At 45.2% G+C, this 22,537-nt stretch overlaps 1 protein-coding gene across 5 annotated transcripts in view; it reads right to left on the bottom strand.

The window, feature by feature from the left end:
* Positions 1-1,141: 1,141 nt before the first annotated feature.
* The window catches only part of LAMA3 (laminin subunit alpha 3), a 273,575-nt gene continuing 252,179 nt past the window's right edge, over positions 1,142-22,537 (bottom strand). For all 5 annotated transcript variants that reach the window (XM_050767788.1, XM_050767786.1, XM_050767785.1 and 2 more), the window contains 9 exons: positions 21,715-21,868; positions 16,501-16,664; positions 12,242-12,425; positions 9,667-9,807; positions 6,310-6,469; positions 6,074-6,204; positions 4,421-4,514; positions 3,088-3,207; positions 1,142-1,701 (listed from right to left, as the gene is read on the bottom strand). In XM_050767788.1, coding sequence (XP_050623745.1) covers positions 1,556-1,701; positions 3,088-3,207; positions 4,421-4,514; positions 6,074-6,204; positions 6,310-6,469; positions 9,667-9,807; positions 12,242-12,425; positions 16,501-16,664; positions 21,715-21,868 — 1,294 coding nt within the window. In that variant the 3' untranslated portion in view covers positions 1,142-1,555. The remainder of the gene's footprint in view (positions 1,702-3,087; positions 3,208-4,420; positions 4,515-6,073; positions 6,205-6,309; positions 6,470-9,666; positions 9,808-12,241; positions 12,426-16,500; positions 16,665-21,714; positions 21,869-22,537) is intronic.

Genomic DNA, 22,537 nt, shown 5'->3' on the forward strand with positions numbered 1-22,537 from the left:
GATTATAGTTATGAGCCACCGCCCCCAATCATTACCCCTTTCTAATGAATCTAGGAAGTGCTAACAAATAATCAGCACCAGTGAATAGCTCCTTAGATTCAGTCAGGTTAACACCGGGGACCCAGAAGAGAGAACCATTGGCTTAGTGTAGACCTGCCAAAGGCAGGTGTTAAAATGGATGGTCCTCTTGCAGACTTGGTTCCTGGCTGGTCATCACCTGGCGAATTTTTCATTTTAAAGTCAATCTTTCAAGAAAGCACATACTTAGAGTCATGTAATTTAACCTCCAACCCAACATGGCATCCCTAAGGACCACCACCCAGCCTCTGTTGAATACTCCTGTGATGGGGACCTCACTACCTCTCCAGGAGAACATTCAATTTCTGTATAGATGTGGTTAGAAAGCATGTCCACAAGACTGCAGTGTGGAGGTCAGAAGAGAACATTGGGTTGAAGGGGATGTGACTCAGTTTCAAAGGTGGAGAGTGTGTAGCTATAAGGATACCACATAGGACTACTATATCCAATTTTTTAGAATTACTTGTTATTTTTCTTCTGATGAACAAACACTATGTAGAGGATATGGAAATGCTTGCATAGTTTTCTCTGTTAGGGAAAGTGGTGCTGGGTAATGCTATTGGTTCAGTATATCGTTCATTATTTTGTAGATAAAACTAGAAGCGAGTCCTCCATCCCGTTGACTTTGGTTAGCTTGCCACACGAAGCTTCAGTGATGGTGCGTTACATCCATTTCAGCTTCCCTACTAGGTAGTTTGTGCCCTCAAGGAATTGATCATCATAATCTAGACTTGGTTGGTAGCAGGCTGGGGAAGGCTAGGGTTGGGAAGCCAATGGGCTTCATTAATTAATGGGTTCATGAGTTCAGTTTGTTTGTAAGTTACTATTTTATGAATATTATATGTCTCTGCAATTGGATTGCATATTCCTTACGGGCAGGAATTATTTCTTATCCCTCGCTGTGGTTGCAATACTGAGCACACACAAAACCTTCATCAGTATATGCTCCGTGATTATCTGTAGAAGACTATGTTGTAGGTAACACATTGACCTGGTGCTGAAGAATTAATTCAATTAACAATGACCATTAAGCCACTTGTGTTATGCTAATAAAACATCATAATTTAACGACTACACTGCATTTTTTAATTCCATAAATTATAACCCTTTAACATATATGAAAGTTTCATATTCTTAAAGTGCTTTAAAATATATTTAATTTTTTTAACAAGTGGAAAAGAATGTTCCTTAAAAGACATTTAATTTTTTAGTGGAAATTAATATTACCAAAAACATTCTGTGCATGTTTGAATAACAATGTTTTTATCTTCAAGAAATGGGATTTGTATATAAAATACACGTGGAGCACTGAATGCCAAAGTGATGGGTATCCATGGTCAGAATTCAAAATTAGGTTTGCTGTTAAACCTGTCTGGTTGGTGTCCTGAGTGAAGAATGATCTCGAGCTGGGGTGGGAGGTGCATTGGGTAATCAGTGCTTTTGAAGGTGAATTTCCTTGCTGTGAAACAGGCATGGGTTAGTGGTCAGGACAGCCATTCAGACTGACAGGCCCCTGGACTTCCAAGGCTTCAGTGACAGGGACAGGGATGTGGTTGACAAAAATATTCCTCAGACAGCCAAAGAATGATTTCCACACAGGGATCCTCAGTGTCGTCAAATTGGCTGAAAGAGAAAGTGTAGAGGCCTTTAGCAAATAATTCATACTGTCCAGGGACTGTTCCCTGGATTTTAAAAGACAGTTTTTTTGTTTTGTTTTGTTTTGTTTTCTAGACAGGGTCTTGCTCTGTTACCCGGGCTGGAGTACAGTCGTGTGATCACAGCTCACTGTAAACCTGGGATTCCTGGGCTCACACAATCCTCCCACCTCAGTCTGCCAAGCAGCTGGGACTAGAGGTGTGGGCCATCACCCTGGGCTAATTTTTAATGTTTTTGTAGAGATGGGGGTCTCACTATGTTGCCCAGGCTGGTCTTGAACTCCTGGCCTTAAGTGATCCTCTCGACTCAGCCTCCCAAAGCTCTGGGATTACAGGCGTGAGCCACCATGCCAGGCAAAAGATAGTGTTAGTGGAGAAAGCTAAAGTGACCTCACATCTCAGCCCACTCAGCCTCTCCACTTCAGGCAGGCATCTGACACTCCACCTGCTGTGATAAATCAGCAACAAGGCTACTCTTCAAGTTCTTCAGAGGAGAACCCACAGCCCAAATCAATAGCTCTAAACTGGTGCTTTTTATGGGTAATGAAAGACCTACACAATTAACAACCAGATTATAGCATATTTGGAGGGACAGAAAACAATGAAGAATGAAAAGGCTCTTCCCAGGCAACATTCCAGTCTTGAACTTGACTCCATTTCAGCCTGATTCTCCCAGTCTGGTCCCCAAAAGCTTAATAACTCACCAGTAAAACTAAATACCTGAAGAGGACAGAGATCAGTTTTTCAGACCCTTTCCTGACTCTTTGCTGGTGTCAGGCTTCTGGGTTAATGCAACCTCTTAAGAGAGGCTTATAAATTACAGGCTTGGGGCTCACACCTGTAATCCCAGCACTTTGGGAGGCCAAGGCCAGTGGATCACCTGAGGTCAGGAGTTTGAGACCAGCCTGGCCAACAAGATTTCCATCTCTACTAAAAATACAAAAATCAGCCAGGCATGGTGGCACGTGCCTGTAGTACCAGCTACTCGGGAGGCTGAGGCAGGAGAATTGCTTGAACTCGGGAGGCAGAGGTTGTGGTGAGCCGAGACTGTGCCACTGCACTTCAGCCTGGGCGACAGAATGAGACTCTATCTCAAAAAAAAAAAAAAAAAAAAAAACATACAAACAACAAAACAAAAAAAACAGGCTTGGGACAAGGGGAAACAGCAGTAATGGGGCCTGGGCTGACCTGACAAGTGCTCCTTTCCAGCAACTGCCTTTCCCCATGTGCCAGTGCAGAGGGCCTCACCATCTCCACTGTCCAGCCAAGAGCTGCCCTGCCACTAACTCATTAAGAAGCGAATGTTCAGAGCGGACACAGGGCAACATGTTATAGAAGTCAGGACAAGAGTTACCTGGAGCACCTCCAAGGTGTAGTGGCTCTTGAGTGCTGGCAGATGGGAAGGGGATCTGTCCAGCTGTGTAGCTACTGTCTGTGTCCAGTTCCAGGTGCAGGATATGTTGTTTTATGGTGACTGGGGAAAAGAGGTTGGTTAGGTCTGTCATCGGAGGTGAGCCCTGCTTAATGTCTACACTATTGACTTTGTTTTAATTCCTTCATACCGGACCTGTGGGAACGCCGTTTGCAGGGATTTGGTCAGTTTAGATATAAATTCAATTAACTTCCTCTAAACAGCAGGTAGTGCTTTCATGTACATGAATGAATTTTACCCTTAAAATGAATCTGTGAAGAAGAAATGATCATTGCCCACTTCCCAGATAAGAGAATGTGTCTCACTGAGGAGTCTGACAAGATGGCTTGGTTACCAAGAGTTGGGACTAAGCTCTGGTCTCCTGTGTCCAGAGGCCATGCTGATTTCATGTGATCTCAGCTACCTTCTATGAAGACACTGACTTCTGAAACCTGATGCCAAAGACAGTGCTTTTGACTCTCGATACAAAATTCCTCTCGTGTTAACGATCTCAGCTAATTGCAATGTAGCTATCTTTTACATTAGCCAAGAAAAGACCAATTTTTTTTTTTTACAAAAGGTATTTTAGCCAAAATGGGTTCATAGATCTCTAATATCCACAAGTAATGAATAAAATAAGACTCTTTCTGAGAGGAAGTGCTTGCTCTCCACTCATTGGTTTGTCTAAATAGTTTGTATTAATATTCAGTGGTTGTTGAAAAAAATAACCCAACAATGAGCCTTAGCAAAAACCAGATACTTACTGAACACTGACTGCATATCAGATACTAGGCTAAGAACTTTTCACACATTATCCCATTTAATTTCCACAACCTTAAGAGGCATACCCTATTTTTATTTCCATTTTACAGAAGAGGAAACCGTAGATAAAGAACAATTAAGCAACTTGCCCAAGGTCACACAAGGAAAGGGACGGAAGTAAGACTTTACCTCTGTTCTAACTTCAGAGCCAAAATCTAAATCACAATATTATACTATCTTGAAAACTAGCCTAGCTTATTAGTGTGTTGGGCTCCAAAAACAAACAAACAAACAACAACAACAACAATAAAACATCCGATAAGTTCTGGAGAATTGGAGGTGGCAACCATGAGTGACAGAAGCATGGCTGGGTTTGAGAATGGACACATTACTCTGTAGGCTAGTCCTGATCAGGCACTATGGATGGAGGGCTGAGGCTGCCTTTGGGAAGTTCAAGTCAGATGGAAAGGAGGCCTGTTTTAGTGCAGGAACAATCAGCTACTGGACAACATACCTGCCACCGAGTGCCACTGTCCATCACACAGGGACTGCTTTGGTGTGACTGAGGTTGAGGTCCCGCCTGCCCCACTGTCCATAGAGGCCGTGACCTGGAACACACATGCATTTTCCTGTTTCCTTCAGAAAGGCAGCTGGAGCTGACCTTCCCCTGCCATCTTCCCTCCCCAAACCTGGCCAACTGACAGCTTAAGTGCACGTTAGATATTGGCCCTCCTCTACTTTTGAAGCATGTGACCACATGGGGGTCCAAGGCTTCCAGAGATCTCTCTGCTGCATCCCTTCCAGGCAGGCAAACTGTAAACCAGGGTGGACCCTGGCCTGAAGTCATCACCAATGGCAATGATTCAAATTCTAATTCTAATTCTAATCCAAACCCCGCCCCCATCAGCTCAACTCAAAGGTTACTGATTGGAATCCTCCTTAGCAATTAATGCGTGACAGTGGCTCTGTGCAGGATATGTGAGATGTGGAAGGCAAAGCTACTGGGGGAGGTCTACAGCCTGCTGCAAGGGCCAGCCAACTGTAATAGTTCCATGCATGGATTATAGAGGGGTTCTCGTCCAAGACATTAAACAAGCAAAATGACTGAGTTTGCACTGAGCATGCATCGAGAGCCAGGCATGCAGTCTGTTTTGTGCAGAATCCCACAGTCCTGCTTTCTAGATCAAGGTCTCCTCCAGGATTTTCCAAGGGTTGGATCAAGGGGAATGAAATGAGAGGACTAAAATAAGTGTATTTATAAATAATTTACATTTAATTTGCATGTAGCTAGATGGGACAGCCTATTCACAGGCAATTTTTGAGCTAAACAATGTCACTACTATTATGAAGATCATCAGGTCTTGATCTGTTCTCCTGAGAATAATTCCCTCCCAGAGACTCTCAGTAGAGACTCTCTCCAGCCCCTCCTCTGAAAAGCCAGAATTGTCTCAACCACCTTACAAGTGGATAGTTACTTGCTTCTCTGGGCTACCAGACACCTACTCAGACTGAATTAAAGGCTACAATAGAAAGTGTTCTAGGAGTTTGGGGCATTTTATTTTCTTCTGGGATTCTTTTCCCCTCACATTCAGTAAACTGTGGAGGGACTGAGATGAAAGAAAATGGCATATTATATCAATCTTTCACTTGAGGCCTCAACTAAAGGTCTTCCTAGAAGAATTTGCTTTTAAAGAGACGTCTTTGAGCAGGAAAGAGATATAACTGAGAGTGGTGGAAAGTAAGATATTCACTCAGGCCTGTGAGTGATGGGACAGATGAGGTCGCAGAGATGAGGAAGAAATCCATAAGAATTGAGTATATGACAATTTCTATAATCTTGACAAAAGCCATAAGATATAAGAGTTATTATCTATATTTTACAGATAAGTCTGAAAGAGCTTAAGCAGCTTCCTTGGGGCCATATAACCAAGTGCTAGAGTTGCAATTCAGCCTGACTTGTTTGAGTTTTCCCAGTTTTAAAAATTAAGAACAGAAAACATGACGATAAAATTACTTGCTAAAGGGAAATGGTAAGTTAGCCCTGAAGGCAAGGCTCTTAAATACAAGATTGGATCTCATTTTCTACTACAAACCTGACCCACTGTGGTCTCCAGACATTGAAGCTGGTTGCCACAGACCCTCCCCACGGCATCAGACTGCTACGCACCTTTCCGGCCTCCAGGTAAACACCTAAGTGCTTCCCGGGCTGACTTCCGATGTGTATTAGGATCCCTGTGAGACTTCTTGGGCGGATGCTGAAAACAAGCTTAAATTCTGGCCCCAGCAACACAGAGTGAGCTTTCAGAAGAGAAAAAAAAGCAGAAGTTAAAGCATCACCATGAAAGAAAACAGGATACAGTTCTTAAGATGCAAAGACATAAACCCTATAGAACTGCTCCTTACCCAAGATGACATGACCTCCTTCTTCGGAGAAATAAATGCCTTTCTCCAAAGGACCACCCAAGCAAGAAGACACCCCGAAGCTTGAAGAAGGGGTATCCAAGGGTTTTGAATCCAGCTGAAAGTTCTTCAGGCATCCCACAAAGCTGTTTGTGGGGAGGCTCTGCAACCAAGCAGAAAAGAAAAGGCTCATTACCTACACCTCCAAGAAAGGCATGGGTAGCCAAGGCAAAGGGCACTGCAGCTTGTACGCAAAAGGCGGAAGGTAGGTAGGGATTCATTCTTCCTGCTTCCAAGTCAGGTTCTTCAAGCTCTGGTTCTAATGGCTGTTCTATTTGGCTCTCTGCCCACAGTACCAAAAAAACCCTGTATACCAGATGTTGGGTGGGTGGTCGAAGATTGCAGGTGCCACCAAACCAAGTGGTGTGTGTGCAGGAGGGTGGGGGAGTGCAGGTTGCCAGCTTGTGCTAGAATAAGAACAGGGAAAGTTGACCTGACCCTGGTCCTCACAGTCGGAGCAGCAACAAGGGAAATTTCCTCCTTACAGTTCACAGATTTCACCGTCTCTTTGCAGATACAAACCCCTTCTTAGAGTTCCATGAGGCAGTATGATAGCTTAATGCAGGGCAGCTGACAAAAATAAAGAGGCCACAATGTTCCCAAAATAATAAAATGCAAAAAAATCTTCCTACATTGTTGGGCTCAGTGCACCACCACCAAGTCACGAATGCTGCAGAGTTAAAATAAGACACAGCGTGCATCGTCAGTGGGCTTGCGTGGAGCCCCATGCCTGCCTAGAGCTGGCTGGAACAGGGGACTTGTCTCCTGGGGCCCAGGAACAGGCTGGAGGGGTTTTGTGCACTCCTATACTATACACCAGATATGTTCTGCGTGTGCACATTCCTGAGGAGAAGGACTGTAAATTTCATAAAATTCTCAAGAAAGTTTAAGATTCACTGAATAAAACTCCTGGACTCCCTTCTAGAATGAGTGCCTTTTGGACTCTGGAATCCTACAAGACAGATGTGGTAACAAAGATATGGTAACTTTAAGAGAAAATGGTGGCCGGGCGCAGTGGCTCACACCTGTCATCCCAGCACTTTGGGAGGCTGAGGCTAGGAGATCACCTGAGGTCAGGAGTTTGAGGCCAGCCTGGACAACATGTTGAAACCCTGTCTCTACTAAAAATACAAAAATTAGCCAGGCATGGTGGCAGGTTCCTGCAGTCCCAGCTATTAAGGAGGCTAAGGCAGAAGAATTGCTTGAACCCAGGAGGTGGAGGTTGCAGTGAGCAGAGATTGTGCTACTGCACTCCAGCCTGGGTGACAGAGCGAGACTATGTCTCAAAAAAAAAAAAAAAAAAAAAAAGAGAAAATAGTGATGTGATAGATGTACACGGTGTCAGCATCAACAGTAAACTACTGATTGGGCTCCCTATGAAACTTTTAGTTTCTTAAGATTTGTCATGCTACACAATGAAAAAGCTGTGTCCTAAAGCTAGGACTCCCCAGGATGGGCCAGAACCCAGCATTGATCCCTAAAGGCTGACTGCAGTGCTGGCGTTCAGAGGCAGACACTGATCGGATGTGGCCTGCTCCTGAAAAGGATATGTGGGAGGGCCCATGAGAAGGTTTATACCCTTAGGTTGAAAGAAGGCTGCAAAAAGAAACTTGGTTTGTAAAGAATATTGTAAATGGGATGCTACTAATTGCCCCAGATGTTACATGCTGGGTGTGATTAGGGTGGTTTGAAGAGAATTTATCCAAGGCCAAAGAATACGCAAATCCTGCCCCGTCCTGTGATTTCTCTGAGTTGAAAATAGGAACAGAGGTTGAGAAAAGCAAACATGAACAATGAGCATCCTCCTTAGCAATTAATATGTGGTGTATATTTTTTATATATATATATAATGTGTATTAAAAATAATGGATAATACGCAATGTATTTTATGATATATATATGTTACTGTATATAACAAAGCAAAGTAATACTCTATTGCCTGCTGGGGTACAGTACATATACTTTATTGTGTAACACTGGAGCTCTGGCCCAAACCCCAGTGCAAAACCCAAGTGGGCCAGGCTGAGCCCTGGTTGAGGCTAGGTCAACCTAAGCAGCTAGCATCCAAGCTGGTGGAAAAGATCTGCTTTTGTTATGCCCATTTCTAGGCCCAAATTTGAGCCTGGGGCTCTTCCCCCGCTCCCCACCCCACTGCAAGGAAACATCACACCAGAATGTGCTACCAGGTCTGGAGGAAAGGAGCAAAAATTGCATTAAGGTGGGGGACAGTCCCTAGGACCTGAGCTGTTGATAGGCTCATCTTACTTAACTTTGTGGGGAGGAAAAAAAAAAAGGCAAATCTGGGACAAGGAAGACAGGTGCCCAAGGCTGCCTCAAGTAACCCCGGTGCAATTAACACTGTGGCAGGGGGTAGGAGAGAGAAAGGGAGAGGGCACTCACAGAGCTCAGCCCAGGGGCTGTGACCCCATCAGAGTGCCCCATCAGAGCCTTGAACTTGACAAACCTAGAAAAGCACCCGTCCTCTCTGGGGACAGAGGGAGTCCCGACTTTCCCTTCATCCAGCATTCCAGAGTTGGGTTTTTGAGATAATTTTGTTATTTCAGACTTCAAATAACATTAAAACACATATTCTGTTATTAAGTTATTCCTTTTTCAATTCTCTTTCTAGCATTTGGACAAGGACAAGGAACAGCTTTTGGCTTTGTGCTAGTATGTCTTAAACACCCTCTTGATTATGTGTCAAGCACCTTTTTCTCCAAGCGAAGAGCACATAGGTCATACTACCTAGTTTGACATTAATAACATTGTTTGGTTTTCAAATGTTTGTTCCTCATGGTTACCTATTATTTATGGTAAAGAATATTGGGTTTCCATTTATGGGTGAGATAAAAAGATCCCATAGAAGCATATTTAAAATAAATAGTTTGATGGAGAGGAAACCCTTAAGCCAATCTTTTACCTTATGGCAAAGATGGTGAAAGTGGCACAAATTACTGTAATTTGAAACACATTATGTTAATCAAAAAATCTCTGTCTATAACCTAAAATCTACATTTTTGCATTCCCTGGAGCAGAAGCCAATAGATTCAGGTTTAGGAAGTGGTAGAGAAGCTCTATCTTTACCCCTTCAGGCTCTGCGTCTCAACCTCCATCTTAAAAATGAAGGCTTGGGGTTAAGAAATGGGCACCTACTCCATGTGGTTGTGAACATTAATTAGAACCTTAAAAATCATTTAAAGTATTTTGAGATTCTCATATGTTGAGTATTTTGAATATCTCATACAATCATGCCTATAAGGTGAATTGTTTTCGTCCATGGCTCTGAACGTAACTATTTACCTTTGGTTTCCCTGATGGAGGTGATCCCAGGTAAACCGGTCCTCTGAGGCTGACGGTGGAGTTTCCAGGCAAACTTCCCTCCCGGGCCCTCAGTCCATCCACAACCAAGCGCCCCTTTTCTCCATCATGGCCAAACACCACCTTCAGAGTAAGGAAGATACATGAGTTGTATTTTTACCTTTGACAATTGGTGTTGTATGTTATTAAATATTAGTGGCCAAATTAAAAAAAATAGCTTCAAAAGATGTGAGATTTTTTTTCTCCGATTATCACCATCACCATCACTTTGTAAGATTCTGTGAAATACTGAACAAACTGAGCTGAAAAGCGGAACTAAAACAAGGTTGTTCAGAAGTGAACTAATCAAAAGATATTATAGAATTGATCCGGAAACTCACACAAAATAGAAACAGTTAAAGGCACAGCCACAGGCAACCGCCTCCATGTAACAAAGGGGCAGGGACAGTTTATACAGTGCTGGGGACGAGGTGTGCTGGAGTTGTGGCACCCTGGGCAGGCCTCTTGGAGCAGGTGGAACGAGGGCACTTCTCTTCGAACAAGAGGAGGGTTTAAACTCTTTTATAAAATTTCTGATCCCTGGGGTCTGGTGTGGATTCTGCCATCTCACAGGGTGTGGTGAGACTATTCACTGAGGACACTTCCATTTCTTTTTTTTTTTTTTTTTTTTTGAGACAGAGTCTTGCTCTGCTGCCCAGGCTGGAGTGCAGTGGCACGATCTCAGCTCACTGCAACCTCCGCCTCCCGGGTTCACACCATTTTCCTGCCTCAGCCTCCCGAGTAGCTGAGACTACAGGCGCCCGCCACCTCGCCCGGCTAATTTTTTGTATTTTTAGTAGAGACGGGGTTTCACTGTGTTAGCTAGGATGGTCTTGATCACCTGACCTCGTGATCTGCCTGCCTCGGCCTCCCAAAGTGACACTTCCATTTCTATGCCAAGCTGTGACCTTTGGCCTCTACTGCCTGCTGACACCTGGGCTTGAAGGTCTGACATGCCTCTCAACCCTGAGATGTTCACGACAGAAATCCTCATTCTCCCCCAGCTCTGAACTGCTCTCCTCCTGGCCACATCTGCCTCTTCTCCATCTTCATCTCAGTAAAGGCCCACTAATGACTCAATTGCTGGCCCCAAATCACAGGATGCTGGACCCTCTCTTCCTCTTACCCTCTACATGTGATCCATCAGCAAGGCCGCATGGTTCTACCTTCAGCCTGCGTCCCGGCAGTCACTTGTCCCCACTGCCCCACAGCCTCTGCAAGCAAAGGCAATGACAGCCATGTGGGCTCCCTGCTGCTACTCTCCACCCCTGGCAGTCTCTTCAGCTAAATAATTAAACAATATATGAATCTGTACATGTAAGAGTTGTTTGTTTTTTGTTTTGTTTTGTTTTTTGAGAGTCTCGCTCTGTCACCCAGGCTGGAGTGCAGTGGTGTGATCTCGGCTCACTGCAACCTCCACCTCCTGGATTCAAGTGATTATCCTGCCTCAGCCTCCTGAGTAGCTGGGATTACAGGCACGTGCCACCATGCCCAGCTAATGTTTGTATTTTTAGTAGAGATGGGGTTTCACCATGTTGGTCAGGCTGGTCTCGAACTCCTGACCTTGTGATCAGCCCGCCTCGGCCTCCCAAAGTGCTGTGATTACAGGCATAAGCCACCACTCCTGGCCAAGAGTTTTAAGACTCTTTAAAAGCTTTACAGACACTTTCAAATAAAGTCCAAAGCCGGAGCTTGGCCTTCAAAGCTTAAATGATCTGGGCTCTGTCTTCCTCTCTAATTCCATTTCTTATCACTTTGTGTTTTGTTCATTCAGCTAATTCCCACCTCCAGGTCCTTGTTATTTGCTCTTCCCTCTGCCTGGAAGCCCCTCCCCATAACTTCATGTGACTACCACCTGCTGTACCAGGGCTTTCTCTACTGCCTTATCTAAAATAGTCTCCGTGCTCTGTCATTTTCTTACTTCGTGCTAGTGTTTTCTCAAAGCACTTGCCAATCTCTGATATTACACTGAGGAGTGTTTGCTTCTGTGTTCCAGGAAGGCAGGTGAATGGCTAAGGGAATACAACTTGTCAAGTCACGTACATTTTCTGAAGTCCAGTGGCCTCATTAGAGAAAGAAATAGGTCCCTTCTTGCCTTAAATGGTATTTCTTTAAATCTGGAATGGTTTTAAGCAAGAGCTAAGATGCTAGCATCATTCCAGGTCCAGAGAGGGGCCTGGAGGCCTGGAGGCCTGGAAATTGGTCATAAGGGGGAGAAATGGTCCAGGAGGCAGGAGTGAGAGTAGGCAAGGGGCATGAGGCAGACTGGGGAGGGCTGGAGGGAGTGGAAGAAGCATCAGTAAAGCCCATCTTGACTTTACTGTCTAGGATGACAGCCATGCAACATGTGTGCCGCGGCCTCCAGTACTGAGATGCTGGGCACGCAGCACCTGCAAGCACACAAGCTCTGCCACTCCATGCCTTCATGTCTGGGAAAGATGCTGGGACTCCTATTTTCAGCAACTCCAACAATGCATTCTACACCAACTGGAGGTACTGACGCAGCCCCAGCTCTTACCGTGTGCCACTTCCCATCATTGCATTTCTCCTTGCTTTTGATCCTCAATTTTTTCCCATCTGTCCCCAGTGCAAAGACCAGACGTCCTTTTGAAAGATAAAGAGCCATAAAGGAGTTCTTAGTGCCCGTGTGAAACACCAGTCCTCTGGAGGATGTTGTCTGCACGTCCACAGCAAACTGTGACCTGTGGGGAACACCGGCAATGAAGGGAAATAGAGGTGTTCAGTGTTCCTTCGAATCTCAGAGCTGAGACAAAGGGTGGGGAGCAAACACCCAACCTCCATTTTTCAAATAGATAAGCTAAGGTAGGTACTGATTAAATGACCTGTTTCTCTCGGAACTTTAAAAAGCTATTCTATTCCAGCTGCTAACAGTTTTGTTGTATAACTTCCTTACGACGTTGGGGAATAACATGGAACTTTTGTGGCAAACTTAGCTAGTGGTGTAAGTCCCAGCACGTGGCAAGAAGAAACATATCTGAATGTTTTATTAAAGTCTACATTTCTAAAAGTTATGGTAAAATACACTAACCTACAATGTGCCATCTTAACCATTTTTAAGTGTACAGTTCAGTACTGTTAAGTACATTCAGATTGTTGTACAATCAATCTGGAAAACTCTTTTCATCTTGCAAAACTGAAACTTGTACCCATGAAACAAGAGGTCCCTAGTCTCGCTTCCCCACAGCCCCGACAACCAACCACCACTCTACTTTCTCTCTCAATGAATTCGACTACTCGAGATACCTCATGTAAGTAGAATTGTACGGGACTTGTCCTTTTGTGACTGGCTTATTCCACTGGGAAGCCTGTACTTTTCAAACCCAATGAATATGCATTCTGTTTTGTGTGTATTCATGGAGAGGGAAGTCGTGGAGAAGTAGGAGACAACTTGAATAACAAAGATGTGATTTAAGCATCAAAAAAGCATTTCCTTTCTGTTAGACAGATTTAACACAAAGATGAAGAAACACAGACCCACCTTCTCCCACCCACCTCTACATTTCTCAGACCCTAATACCCTCCCTATGAAGGAAGAAGAATGAGGCAAATATCATGCGGTAAAAGTAGAGTGTGCCAGGCACAGTGGCTCACGCCTGTAATCTCAGCACTTTGGGAAAATCTCAGCACTTTGGGAGGCCAAGGTGGGCGGATCACCTGAGGTCAGGGATTCAAGACCAGCCTGGCCAACATGGGGAAACCCTGACTCTACTAAAAATATAAAAATTAGCCAGGCGTGGTGGTGGGCACCTGTAATCCCAGCTACTTGGGAAGCTGAGGCAGGAGAATCGCTTGAACCCAGGAGGTAGAGGTTGTAGTGAATCGAGATCATGCCACTGCATTCCAGCCTGGGTGACACAGCGACTCTGTCTCAAAAAAAAAAAAAAAAAAAAGCAGAGTGCAAGTTGTTAGTATTCATTTACATGATGGTTACATGTTCTATGCACATCCAGCTAAGCGAGCTTTACTTTTTATGAAAACTCACACTCATCCATCCACCCACTCATCAAACAAGTACTTAATGAGTGTGAGGGATGCATAAGGTGCAGTGCTGGGCAGTAGGAATGCAACGATGGACATTTCATTCCTTGAGTGGTTTATGGTGCAGGGGTGCCCTGAGAGGGATGCATAAAGGTGTGCGTGAAAGGGTCGTGGGAGATGCAGATGTCAATAGGCTGTCTTCAGCCATTCCTGTGGCTAATGTCTAAGCAGACACCAGACAGGAGGCAGGAACTGCATTCATCCCACTCACAGTGGCATCCCCAGTGCCTATGATGCAGTAGGCACTCAATAAATAGTTACTGAATTGAATTAAATGGTAAATGGAAAATTTGGAGGCAGAAAGCAGAAGTGGAAGAAACAAATTATACTGTTAATTCTCTTTGCTTTTTAATTCGGTGAGGCTAAGATACACATTTATTCTTCAGATTAGCAAGTTTCCTTGAGGGCAATGTTCTTCAAAATGAAAGAGAAATCTATATTTGTTAAATTAAGCCAACCAGATGGTAACACTGCTCAATATTTCTCCTGGTGTGTCTGTGTGTTAGTGCGGAGGTTTGGAGAACGAGGGGTAGCCAAGTTAAGGAGGATATTAGAACGTGCTGCAGAATAGAATGTACTTTCCATATGTGGGCCTGGTGATCAGACTTGACATTTGCTTTCCAGAACTGTTTCCTAAAGCAACTTTCTTTCATAAAAGACTAACTGACTAACACCCAAAAAAAGGCAGCAGTGGATTTAGATCCCAGTACATGACACTGTAGCTATGACTCTTCATTGCTGGAGGATGGGAGGGTAGGGCAGAGAGCTAAAGAGCATTGTTATACATTCACCAAAGGGGTAAAGCAATGGCACCAGTTCTAAAGGACTGTCAGAACACTGCCAGAATGTAAATCAGAATGAGAACAACAGAATCCTCCGACTCTTTCAACTTTCTGAAAATAACTGATTGCTACAACATTTGGGGCTAAAATATAGGTTGAAAATTATATTTACTGATTGACTTTAAAAAATTTTTACCTTTTAAAATGTTACTTTTTCATTAATGATGTACGGTTTAATGTTGGACGGGAAGGCACAGGGGTTGAATCATCAGAAGTTGGTAACTCACTGCACCGAATGTGTTGAGAGAGAAGCTGCCAGGGAGGGGAGGGCCAAGCTGATGGGGAGGCCACAAGGGGGAGGCCAGAGGCGGGAGGCTGGGGAAACGGGAGTCCAGGCAGTTTCTTGAAAGAGGGAGGTCATTGTCATTAAGGTCAACTTGACCAAGAAAGCGGGGATGGGAAGTGGGGCCTCCCCACCAAGAAACAGCTAGGGGAGGGGACAACTGGAGGGACAATCTCCTCTCCTTCTGCCTTAGCTTCTACTAGCACAGTTTTGGAAAATGAGGGACCCCAAGACTTTCCATGGGGCAGCTGGAGACGTGGAGCTGTCCACACAGGCTTTCTCCTTCAGGGCTCGGCATTCAGTCTCTCTCGGCCTTAGCCGCTCTCTGCCTGTGACGCATGCTCACAGTTTACTGAGTGGGCTTCAAGGGCCAGCCTCCTTATAAGCTATGACCTCTCCTCCCTGCAAGAAAAGCATCCTCGAGCTCATTTAACTAACAGGAAAATTGAGGTCCAGAGAGAGGTAGCAATTTGCTAACATGCAAGACAGGCATAGAGGGACAGCTTAGGCTTAGAGAAGTTAAACAGCCTGTGGCAGCCATGAAGTCGTGCTCCAAGAGAAGCTGCTGCAGGGAGCACAGGGGGGCTGCCATGCCCTAGGTCTTCAGTGACACTCGGGGGTATTAGAGCCAGGCCATTTATGGTCAACAATGAGCTCTTCTCAGAGATAATCTCTGCTTGGGGGACTGCAGGCACCTGGCTGAGACTGTTACAGCTGGACTGCGGCCTGAGGCCCTTCCTACCTGGCTCTGTCCTCCCTGTGCCCTCCCTTCACAGTGTCTGCAGGCCCACAGCCATCTGCGGGCTCTGCCTGCCCCCGTCCCTGTGCCCTTCTGGTCATCTTTCACAGGCTTCCCCACAATGAACCTCTTGCCCATCTAATCCCATCTTAGTGTCTGCGTCTCAGAGGAGCTGCCCTGGCACGTGGCCTGGAGTCACACAGCCAGTAAGTGTGAAGCAGGACTGAAAGCCAGATGCTAGAGCCAGGTCCTTTTAATCCCCGGGCAATTCTGTCTCTGGGAAAGCCATGAAGAACAGGTCAGTACCTTTCTATCTATGTCTCCTTCAAATCACCTGAAAATGACAAACCTTGTTTTTCTAATTTTTTCTGACATAATTAATATTTCTGCTCATTCCCTCCTCCCCAGAAGAGATGCAACTTGTTAGCACAAAAAGGCCAAATGTATTCTCTAAAAATGATCTATCTGGCACTGCATCTACCTAAAAAGAATTTTACTTTCACTACAGAATACAAGAAAAGAAAGGTGATTTATCATGGAAATAAACAGCAGCTTTAGAAAAAGAAAGTGTCATTCTTATTTTTAGAACACCATCAATTCTAAACCAGAGCTGAGCTGACTGCTTCAGCCTCTGAGCAGTATGCTGTCGTCACGTTTGCCTCCAGCTGTTGGGAAAGCACATGGCAGGCACTCATGCCCCCTGTCCTGTGCAGGCCAGCACCTCTTTGCACAAAAACGGTAGTGCCACCTTCATTAGAGACAGCTGCATGGTGTCATGGCAGTCAGACTTCCCTGCAGTGGAATCGCAGAGTCAGGTTCTGAGTTGGTGCTGGGGCAGGAAAGCTAAATAATACCTGGGTTTCAGCAGCTCCTGAGGAAGCTTGAATAGCAAGTGGCTGGTGGGAATGTCCCCAAACTGGAGGGCTCCATGATTGGCCTGGGTCCTGGGAAGTGGTGAACAGGCATCTTGCCACACCTTCATGCTCCTTGGGGAGGCCACTGGTGTGTCCTGCAACAGCTGCATGGGAAAAGAGCAACACAATGATCAGGGGAAAGAGTGAAGACTGCTTATCTTGCTAAGTACATTGCTTAATTTTCACCCTTGATCCTAAGCGAGGAATTCAGTAGGGCAATAGAAGGCCTGGGAAATGGTACCATGGGGATGGGAAGTGTCCACTGAGAGCCCTTCCTGTGGGTCACTGACTGGCATGGAGTGGGCAGAACGGAGATCTCCTTCTTTATTTAGCTCTTTAACTTTCCTGAAGCCAGATCCTCGCAATCCCCATCAGTGCCCTAGTGTGGCTTTGATTTGAGAGCATTTTGCCACCAGGAAGGTGTAAGACAGGGCTAGGAGGCAGCGGGCTCATTCTTTTGGGGTAAACAAAGTTTAGGAGAGTCTAAATACCCCCCTTTTCTCTCCCTCCTTCTTTGGGGAGCATGCATGTTATTCTCATCTTACACAAGTCTGGGTTCTTCTCTGACAGCTGCTGCACCTGGGACCAGTGGCTGCCTGGTGCCCCTTTCCACCACTGGGCATCGGAAGAACCGCAGTGCTGCTTGAGGGATCCAGCATTTGGCCACCAGCACTGAGACACCCACAGCCCGCCAGGGAAACATGGAGCTGCAAACCTGCGGCCATCTCCCCTAACAACCATTCACTTGGGCAGCAGGGCAGGTGAAAGGACCAAGATAGCAGGAGAGAGAGAGAAGGGAGGAGACCACATCCTGTCCCCACTTTCATCAGAGTGACTCATGCAGAGAAGTCTGAACTTTTGAATGGGACTGAGTTTTACTGCAGGAAAACAACCATAATAAATGTTAAATGTGACTAGGAAAATTGTTGGAAGTAACTGAGATTCCCCAGCCCTGCCCCTCTTTTCTCCACCGCAGAGCTCAGGTTCTGAACCGCCCATGCGCTTTTCACAAGCATTCAGAGCTCAGTGGGGATCTCCATCAGTCAAAGCAAAGGGTGGGGATTCACCGTACTAGGGATTGGTTCAGAAATGAACATGTGACCCCTCCCTCCTGGCCAATGAGACCTGAGAGGAAGTTGAAGGAGGGGCTTCTGATAAAGAATTCCATATTAGCACAAAGAGAAGCCCAGGCAGACTTGGTGCTTCTTGTGCTGGACAGTGTGGTGTGGATGCGATTCCCAGAAGCATGCAGGGTGGAGCCAAGAGAACCAAGAGGAAGCAGAGCCAGCTCCTGATGGGCCAGGCCTCAAGCCTCACCTACCCCTGCCTGGCTAACTGTGTGAGATTATTCTTATTGTTTAAGTCATTAACTTTGCAGTGAGTTTTCTGAATCATCAGCTAAAGGCTTCCCAAAAGATTCACATTCCTTCAGGGGCGGGTTTTCTTCCCTGACCCATTTCCTGGATACAGTGCTCAGAATGCAAACTTGAAATCAGTTATTTAAAATGATGCTTGCACATTGCTGAATGGAGACGTTCTACCGTACCCAACAGAAACTTAAGTGAGTTATTTATATCAGCCAAACCTTGATCCTACTGAGATTAAAACCCAGCCTGGGCTTCTGCCTGGGACTCACACCAGTGGGCCTTGCTCCGTCTCTGGGAGTCTTCTCTGTGTGTCAGCAGCATGAGCATCAAGATGAACAGTTTTGAGAGATAGCCTTTGTCACCAAGTGTCCCTTAATTCTCTTAATGGCATCATCATACTTTAAGGCATCCAGGCTCAAAATCTTGGTCCTCATGGACACCCACCTCCCTGGCCTCTTTCATGCATTTTCTCATGTCCTACTCTTCTTCTGTGTGACGTATTTTGTTTCCACTCCTTCCTTTTCATTTCTAGTGCCTATGCCCTGAAAGTCAGCCCTGACTTTCTCTTTTTTTTTTTTTTTTTTTTTGCTTTTGAGATGGAGTCTCACTCTGTTGCCCAGGCTGGAGTGTAGTGGTGTGATCTCAGCTCACTGCAACCTCCACCTCCCGGGTTCAAGTGATTCTCCTGCCTCAGCCTCCCCATTGGCTGGGATTACAGATGCCTGCCACCAAGCCTGGCTAATTTTTGTATTTTAAGTAGAGATGGGGTTTCACCATGTTGGCCAGGCTGGTCTTGAACTCCTGACCTCAGGTGATCTGCCTGCCTCGGCCTCCCAAAGTGCCGGGATTACAGGTGTGACCCACTGTGCCCAGCCAGCCCTGACTCATGCCTGGACGATTGCAGTAGCTTGCCAATCTGACTCCATGGCTCTAGAACTTTCCTACACCAAACCATCCCACCGGCTGCAGCCAGCTTAGTAATCTTTAATCTTTTCAACTGCTTACAGGACTCCTTTCAATAATGTTACACTGACTATAGCAAAATGCCCAACTGATGTAGGTCATATGATGCTTGCCTGATCTGGCTCCAGGGTGTGATTCCAGTTTACCTCTCTCTAGTCTCCTTTCTCCATCCAATTTCCCACTGTTCACCAGGCTCTCTGGGCCTGTAGAGGCCACATGATGTGGTCTGAAGAGCACATTCTTTGTGCTTAAGTTTGAATCTTGTGCTCTTCTTGTGCTTCTGGGAATTACATCCTCACTACACTGTCCAGCACAAAAAGCATGGATTCTACCCAGGTTTCTCTTTGTGCTAATATGGAATTCTTTATCAGAAGCCCCACCCTCAACTTCCTCTCAGGGCTTATTGTCCAGGAGGGAGGGGCCACATGTCCATTTCTGAGCCAGCCCCTAGGAAGGTGAATCCCCCCCCTTCGCTTTGACTGATGGAGATCCCCACGGAGCTCTGAGCGCCTGGGAGAAGAGCACGTTCTTTGTGCCTAAGAGTCTTAAGTTTGAATTCTGACTCTACCATGTACTGACAGGGTGCTTTTTGGCAACTTTTTTTTTTTAACCTCTTAAACACTACATTTCCTGGCCTGTAAGGTTGGTATTTTATTCTGCTCTCAGAGGAGTGTGTTGAGAAGGGAGAAAGAGAGTGTGAAGTCAGTCTGGTGAGGATGCATGCAGCACGTCTTGCACCCGTGAGTCCCAGCCACATCCTGCCTCCGGCTTTGGGCTTCCGCTCGGGCGGCAACAATATTCACTCAGCTAAATTCAACCCACACTCCAGCCCCAGCTCCTGGGTCACCTCCTCCAGAAGAAGCCTCCTGATTCCCATGGCAGGAAAATTCCTGCCGCACCACTCCTGCAGCATCGTATCCTTTCATGTAGGTTTTCATTAGTGTGCATAGTAATAATTAGCATTTAATGCATACTTACTATGTGCCAGGCACTTTTCTAAGTGTTTTGTGTTTATTACTTCATTTAATCCTCACATCAACATCATGAGGTATTACCATTATGTATCTTCATTTACATTGGAGCAAATAGACCCAGAGAGAGGTTTAATAATTGTGCAAGATCACATACCTGATAAATGGTAAAGCCGGATGCAAACCCAGGAAGTCTGGCCCCAGAGTCCAGTACTTAACCACTAAGCTGTGCTGTATTCTCTCTGCTACTGGGCAGAGACTAATGTCCTATTTCATCTAAACCGGGGGCTTACACAAAACAGGCGGAAATGAAATAGTGTATTCGCCAATGTTTTCCACATCAATAGCCCCAGTCCCACCCCATCTGCTGAAGCCCATGCAGAGACTCCTGACAGTCTCCCACCAGATTTCTGCACCTGGGTGTCCTGCAGGTTCCTGTCACTCAATACACCACAAACTCCATTCATTCTCTTTTCCTCCAAATATCTGTCCTTCTCCGTCTCCATGGAGAGGACATCTCCATCCATCCAATAACCCAGACCGGGTGCCTCAGAATTATTTTAACTCCTGCCTCTCCCTTGTCTTCCCAATTCGATTATTGTCTGAGTCATGTGTATTCTATCTTGTAAATAGATTTGAATCCATTTGCTCTCTCCAGTTCACCATCACTGGGCTAATTTAGTCTCTCAATAACTTTCAGCCTTACAATGAAAAAATGAATATATGACTTCATTTCTGATGGGGCAATGCTAAAGATATTCCCATAATGGGAAAATGACAGCCCTTCTGGATTTATGAAGTATATTTCTTCTTAATAGCATAAAACATGTATTTTATTAGGTATTATCTGTTCATGCCCTCCCAAATCATTGTGCAGTGGGGAAATACTGGTAGAGAAGCAGCATGTGGTTGACATTAAGTGGAAAGTGTGTTGAACAGGAGCACATAGCTCTCAAGAGGCCACGGGCTCCTGGGTTGGAACGCCAATTCCACCTTCCACCTGCGGGAGCTTGGGCAGAATTGCTTACCTTTCTATACTGCAGCATAAGGTTAATGAAGGATTTGGTAAGAAAATCCCCTTCGAGTGCATAGTGCAGTGCCTGGCAGATCCAAGGTGCCCACTGTTATCCATTAACCATATTAATTGTAACCTCAAGCCTGGGAAAGTTACATTGTTGACCTTCAGCAGAGCAAGGTGCTCCTTAAGCCCTGATCCTGTGTTCAATTCATCACAGTGTTCTGCTCCTCCAAATAAGGAGTTTCATTTCCTCTCAATCCCTCTCAGTGCTGTACTTCAGAATCACCTGGGGAGCTTCACAAACTACCAATACGCCCACTCCACGAGCATCTGACTTAATTGGGTCGGATGCAGCCTAAGCATTGGGTGTTAAAGCTCCAGGTGTTTCTAGTCTGCAGTCAAGGGTATGCCACATTGGTTTTGACAAGACCCAGATGTATGGGTGTATCTTGTCATAGGAGTTGCATCAGAGTAGAGGGGAAGTCTGTGGGCAGGAAGAGGAGCACGGCCCTTATATTCTATAGAAAAACACAGGACCTGCTGGGGACACAGCAGAAATGTTAAAACAGCAAGACATCAGCTATAGAAATTAAGAAACCTAAGTCATGGTTTTGTTCGGTGAGTGCAAAACTTGCCAACTTCTCATCAAGATGCAAAATAAAAGCTAAAAAGAAAACCACTTTGACATTTTGGTGTGATTCAACTGTTGATAACCCATCAATTCCACTTCATGGATTGGTGATCTATCACCCCCTTCCCCAGTCTCTCCCACAGGGCAGGCTCAGGGGAATCCTCCAGGGAGGAGTGAAACCCAGGGTTAGGTTTGGACACTTACCTGATTGATACGGAAAGTCTTGGCCTTGTTAAACCTGGTAGAACCCTGAAGCAACATTAGAAAAGGTGGTTTGTTTAAACTGCAGCCTCCCAGGGACACATCTCTCTTGAGGGAGTTATTGGCCAAATCTAGGACTTCGGGACTCAGTGATAACCTGGAAAAAGGGCAGAAATGAAAGATGCTGCCAAACTTGGACATGTCGAGGAAGACCCGCTGGTCGAGAGAGCTCATTTCAAAAACTACATGTTTTGGGCATGAAGAGGGGTTGGTTAATGGGTACAAAAATGCAGTTAGATAGAAGGAATATGATCTAGTGTTTGGTAGCACAATAGGGTGACTCAAGTTAACGATGATTTATTGTCTAATTTAAAATAGCTAGAGGAGAAGATCTGGAATGTTCCCAACACAAAGAGCATGACGAATGCTTGAAATGAAGCACATTCCAGTTACCCAGATTTGATCATTACACATTGTAGGCCTGTATCAAAATATCACATATATCCCACAAATATGTATTAATACAACGGTTATGTAGCAATACTTTTTTTAAAATTACACATTCTTATGGTCATGGTTCCTAGGGAAACTTTCCTCTCCTACTTTAATATCACCTCCAGAAGCCAGCGAGGAGCCCAAGAAACTTTTATTGACTCGGGATTGTGGCAGGATTGTGGGAGGGCTGAGATACTATAGTTCTTCTTTGAAATGGGTGTCACATGGAAATACAAAAGTAAAATATGCACAGAGGGGGAAGATGGGCTCTGGATGATACTGAATGATGGTAAATATAAGGAAACTTCAGAGGTGAGTTTATGGAAGGATT

Source organism: Macaca thibetana, chromosome 18, assembly GCF_024542745.1.
Source record: "Macaca thibetana thibetana isolate TM-01 chromosome 18, ASM2454274v1, whole genome shotgun sequence".
NCBI classification, from domain to species: domain Eukaryota; kingdom Metazoa; phylum Chordata; class Mammalia; order Primates; family Cercopithecidae; genus Macaca; species Macaca thibetana.